Raw genomic sequence first — 6,000 nt, forward strand, 5'->3', positions numbered from 1 at the left:
AGTGAAGGTCGTGGAGGACTGGGGGTGATGTGGTCTCTGGATCGGCTTTGGGTGAGGAGGCTTCACGCCGCGTTGTGAGCTTGTTGACTGGCTATATTACTTCTGAAACATTTGTTTTCTAATTTATGGAATTTCTCAAGATTTATTTTATTTATTCATAAAATCATTGAATTTGTTGTTTAATTCCTTCCTTTTTTGGGGGAATGTTTTTGGAAAATGTTTTGAAATAAAGAATAATTCAATACAAAATGTAGAAAACAAAAAAAATAAAGGGACCCATAAAAAGCTGCCCAAGACCCACAAATGGGTCCCGACCCAGTGTTTGGGAACCAGTGCTATAGAAATATTGTGTATGTACCTGTAAATGTTTCTTCTCACCTTCTTGTGAGCGTGGGGGGTCGTGGATTATCTTCAGGTAGCACTCAAACTGAGCAGCCAGGATCTGCTCTCTGGAGTGCCCCAGAAAGCTGGACACGTTGTCACTGGACTCGTCCATCATCATCTCCACATCGTCTCCCTGGGAACCCTGGGTAATGGAGTTGCACGTTCTTTGACCTTGCTGTTGTTACAGGGGCAAGGAACTACAACTCGCTGAGACAGATACTCACTCAGAAACACAGACAAACACACACGCACGCACGCACGCACGCACGCACACACATGTGCACACACGTGCACACAAACACACACACACGCACACACAGTACTCACTGACCTTAGTGCCCAGCAGCAGTACGGCCAGGAGTGACGATGTGAAGGTCGTCCACATGATTCTGAAGTGAAAAAAAGACCAACATGTCTGCTTAGCATCGTCTCTGCTACTGGCACTGTAGACGCACTGTAACAACAGACACTAGCTGAGACATAGGAGATAGCAGAACCTGATCGGCAGAGAGAGAGAGAGAGAGAGAGAGAGAGAGAGAGAGAGAGAGAGAGAGAGAGAGAGCGAGAGGATGACCTGAAGAGTGGGGGGGGGGATTTGCTGGTATAGGATGGAGAGGATATCCGTATCTGTACCTCTGCTTTTGATACTGTATCCCCCTTCTGGGACATTCATTGATATGGTTTCAGTGTGGATATGTTTCATTCCTGCTTCTGGACAGAGTGAATTAAATGCATGCATTATACGGTATTTTGGTGAAATGTATGATGTTTGATGTTTTATAATATTGCAATCTAACAGTCTAATCAAAAATGAATGCTAACCACATTAATCCTGCATGGCATCCCTATTCTGGGCAGGTGTTCAGGAATTTCTCATTTTCGATTACTTTTTAAAGTAACAATTAGCTGATCTACAGGCGCACGTGCACCATTATTTGTCACATGACAAAGTATAGGGCTAATAGGCCCTGTTCCCCTAATGGAACCCTGGTTATAAAGTAGTTTCCAAGAAATGCAGAGAAAGAATCAAGTCCGCTATGGAACCACATTTGCTACCAGTAAGACTCCCTAATCGGGAGATAAGCGACCGTAGGTCACTTATCTCCACAAATAGGGCAAACATTTGTTTTTCCAAAATCTTCCTGATCCATGTTGATGACATGAGTGTAGACATACTGTCTAGTGATTTTCGTGATTTTAGGGCAAAATCTGTAGGAGCAGTGTCCAAAAATGTGTTTTTAAAAATCGGCCTGCAGGTGGCGCTATATGGGACAGATTCATGTTGATGGGATGAGTGTAGACATACTGTGTACCGATTTGCGTGATTTTAGGGCAAAGATTTTAGGAGCAGTGTCCAAAAATGTGTTTTGCAAGAATCGGCCTCATGGTGGCGCTAGAAGAGGGCCATGTGAGAAATGAGGGGTGGGGTGTCCGCGCTGGCAAGGCAGACGAATAGGTACCGGCCCCGGCTGTCCCGGTCGCTCCTAGCCGGAGTTACGGCATTTTATGTGAGCTGCAGTGTAGGGGGTCCTCCACTGGGGGCGCCACCACTTTTGCATCCGTTCTGGAGCACCAGGAGTCGGTGGTCCCCGGGAATTCCCCGTGAGCAGCCCCGTTGGGGTGGTCATTTGGTCAGTTTAGCACATTTGGTAATCTTTTACATCTGGGGGTCCCCCAGGGACCTGGGGGTCCCTCGAGCTCCGGGGGTCCTTGGAGGTTGTAGTTTGGCAGGCAAGGAACGTGTGTGCAAAATTTGGCATGGATCGGGGCAACGGTTGCGGAGATATGAGCAGGGCAAGAGTGTGACGTGTGAGGTGTGACAGACAGACGGACGGACGGACGGACGGAGTTACACTTTGTGGAGGTTTTGATAGTAAATGCGACCTACGGTCGCAACAAAAGGTGAATACTTTACAGCTGCATATATTGAGTGATACATTAATTTACACTTAAAGCTATACTGTGTAAGTTGCTCAACTAGTGGTCAGTAGCGTCCGCGTCTTTCGGCCGTTTTTCGCCACGGACCGGGCCTCACACCCGCGCGTCACCCCCGCGTCTGCCTCCACCTCGCCGAGATCTATCTTTAGAGGGGTCCCTGGTTCCTGTGCGTTCAGGCATTCCGGAGAAACGGAGTGTTTCACCCGAGTATAGATAGAGACACACAGGCACCTACAAATATGGCCGCCCTATTGTGATAGCTAGCGACCCCACTTCAAGATGCGCTGTGATTGGCCGGCAGTGTATAACCCTCGCTGTGATTGGCCGGTAGTGTATGATGACGTAATTTTTGCGCGAAAACCGGACCCCGGTCAGGATCATAGAAAACATATAAAGAGAAGGCTTCAGAAGCTGAAAATAACGGAGTGGGTGTTCTAAAACTTTAGCGATTTAAGAGTTAGGACAATTTTAAGATTTGTTTTATAAAAAAAGTTACATGGTATAACTTTAATTAATTGTGCCTAGAGAGTAAACTAATATGGAGAATGTATTTTAACCCTAACCCAAACAATATGCCCTAAAACATACCATAAATACATAGAGGAAAGGAGCATGATAAGCAAAGATATGGAGGTCTGCGTGCAACACAAATTTGGGACCGATTGTTCCAGCGGTTTGCTAAATTAGCCTCGGACAGTCACACACCCACAGACACACTCACAGATGAATGCTTTTCAACTGATAAACGTGTTGCAACATGTTTGCAGTATAGCAGTAACTGATTGTACTGTAAGTCCTAAATGGAGCACATTTACTTCTTTGTATCCATATTTTGTCATTTCCTAGATTCATTCAAAATACATGCAAATAGATACAGTATTTACAACTTGGCAATGTCGAGCCGCCACTGTCATGTTTGTGTGTGTGTGTGTGTGTGTGTGTGTGCGTGCGTGTGTGTGTTTATGTGACAGTGTGTTTTCTCAAGAAGGACAGGAAGTTCACCCTTCAACAGAGGGTCTATGGCACCACAGTCACTCCTCTGCTGGGTCACAGAAGCATGCATCCATTATCACAGCAGGCAGCGCAGGGCCGGATTAACCCTTTGTGGTGCCCTGGGCAATGACTAGGGTTCGGTGCACTACTGTAGGTAATTGCTGGAAAATGTTCGATTCATCAGCGCGGTGAAGGGTGCAGCTGACACATTTCGCTACGGATTTAACACTGTTTCAGCAGCAACGCTGTATTTCGGTGCCGTTACTTGATGTAGGCCGTGCTTTCTTTTTTGGCAGCCATTTGGTAAAAATGCTTTCTCAACTTATTTTCTAATCTTTTTTATCTTTTGTCTTTCACGTCAACAGCAAAAGTCAACAAACTTCAGATGTAATTATCATCATTAACAATCCAATATAGAAAGCTGAATCAAAATTCAGAGAATGCTACAATCTTTCACTGACAAGATTTGTCAGGGAGTGAAAAGCCACAGTGGTGAACAGTGTGATATAGCAAGGCATTTGGCAAGAACTTGGCACCACCTAACTAAGTGAAAGTTGCCCCTTTGTGCTTCAACAATAATGTTGGTTGGCTCTGTACTGTAGTCATCAACAGTATCCTACTGTCTATTAATACTGGCTCCAAGAGTGGCTTACTCTGCTACACCAGTGGCAGTCAAAACCACAACAAGTTTGAATTCAAGGACAATACTTCAGAGAATCATGACAATATTTAGACATCGGAGGAAGAGTGGAAAATGCAACTAAGAGAGAACGAAAAACCTACCTTCCTTCTCCCTCTTTCCTCCCATTCCTTTTATGTCCTTTCTTTTTCTTTCACTCTGTTACATTAATTCCTCATTTTGTTATTATCTCTAGGCAGAGGCGCCCGGTTGTCTCTAGCTTTTTTAGCAGCCTACTGCCAGTGGCTCTGTGGCTATGAAACCACTTGCCACGTGGTTAGGCTTCATCTGGAACAGTCCATGGACTAATGCCTATCTGTCTCTGAGTCATTGTGTCATGTGAATGCTAGAAAAAAAAACATAATGTACCGGTATACAGAGAGAATGAGCAAACATGAGAAGCAAAGATATTGAGGCAGACGTTAGACAATAGGCTATACCGCTGGAAAGTAATTCATCTACCTTAACTCAACATTTCTAATCAATTTAATAATTAGTTTCTGTTGCAACAGTATATTTAAGCCACAAGGATGGAACACCGGGGCAACTCTGCTTACTGCATGGCAATTCATAATAGTCCAAGAAACATCCATGATGGGGAGCGTGTCGATATTGCGACATAGCATCTGTTCGACAGTCCATTCTTTCGACACAAGTGAGGGGAAATCTCGCTTTTGCGAACGCCCATCATTTCGACCGGAGGGTTAGCGACTCGCTCCACAGAGGTTAAGGTTAGGGTGTCTTCGCGCGCGTGCAAAACGTCATGTTACCATACCTTACCAACAGGCATGATGACTTTATTTCAAGAAGTACATTTTATTTTTTTCCCCGGTAGCCAAGGTATGGCAGCAGCTGCCATACCTTGCCATACCCAGTTGACGCCTCTGTGGATAAATGATGCAATGGAAACATCCCATCAAGCAGTCACAGCGTTTAGGGACAGATTAGGGGTGAGGAGGAGGCCTTTGGGCACAGCATTCATGGAGATTCCCCCCCACCCCCACCCACCGCCACCCTATTCAGGGCACCCAATTACATTCTCACATGACATACAGCTAAGGTTTTTACTGTCCCATTTTTAAATCAGCCCAAAGCTCATCATTACTGTATTTATGTTTGAACTGCTATTAACAGCTTTTCACTGCGACTCTAGAAATCAAACAAAAGCTTCTTACAATGTTACAACAAGCTATAAAGAATAAAGGGATGTTACTAGCGTTCAGACTTTCACTGGAATCATTCTCAACTTTGTCCATTCATAAAATACAATAAAACACTCGTTTTTATAGTTTACATCCTCGTATTTACTGTTGATACATTTGTACCCAGTATATGACTTAATTCATATATTAATTAGTGATACATGTATATTCATACACTGTTCATAGTCTGTACATTAAATGTATATATTGAATATAACATTTTTATATTCAATGAGAGACTGAATTATGTTAAATCATTCATTCAGAGATCAGTCAGATGTCTATTTTATTCTATTTGCGTTTTATTCGTGGTTTGGTTGTTGACTTTTTGAGTTTCACTCTTAATGTTGCTGTTATGACACCTGTATCTTCCCACAGAGATCAATAAAGACTTATTTTTTTTTCTTCTTCTTTAGTTTTTTGTCTCCAGACAAATGCAATGGATTCCTATTCAGGACATCCAAAACTGTCCCTCAGGGGTACGGGAACGAAAAGAGAACAAAAACTATGAGTGAAACATCTTTTTCTTTCCTTGTATTGTTTTCCTAAACACTACATGGATTAAAATGTGTCGAGATGCCATTTGGGGCCTAAGGACTTTCAAGGGCATCCCTGTGGAATATGGGAATGTAGACCACGATGGAAATAAACTCTCCAACTCTTTTGACAGATATCATGTACACAGATATCTGTACATACACGTGAAATAACTGTGAAAATGTTGTTTTGCTGGGGACCCCCCTTGAGGACCCTTGGGGTTTCTGGGACACCACTTTAAATTTATATTGATTTTGATCAACACTA

The 6,000-nt window shown here is 43.5% G+C and overlaps 1 protein-coding gene across 1 annotated transcript in view; it reads right to left on the minus strand.

Annotated features, from left to right (window-relative positions):
• Positions 1 to 6,000, minus strand: part of LOC308291592 (calcitonin gene-related peptide type 1 receptor-like) — a 40,059-nt gene that overhangs the window by 18,511 nt on the left and 15,548 nt on the right. The window contains exons 2-3 of the mRNA XM_080733646.1: positions 716 to 773; positions 379 to 526 (exon numbers count right to left, since the gene is read on the minus strand). Of these exons, the coding sequence (XP_080589772.1) occupies positions 379 to 526; positions 716 to 769 (202 nt within the window). The 5' untranslated portion in view covers positions 770 to 773. The remainder of the gene's footprint in view (positions 1 to 378; positions 527 to 715; positions 774 to 6,000) is intronic.

This window comes from Nannobrachium achirus (genome assembly GCF_963921795.1).
Source record: "Nannobrachium achirus genome assembly, chromosome: 9".
Taxonomy (NCBI): Eukaryota; Metazoa; Chordata; class Actinopteri; order Myctophiformes; family Myctophidae; genus Nannobrachium; species Nannobrachium achirus.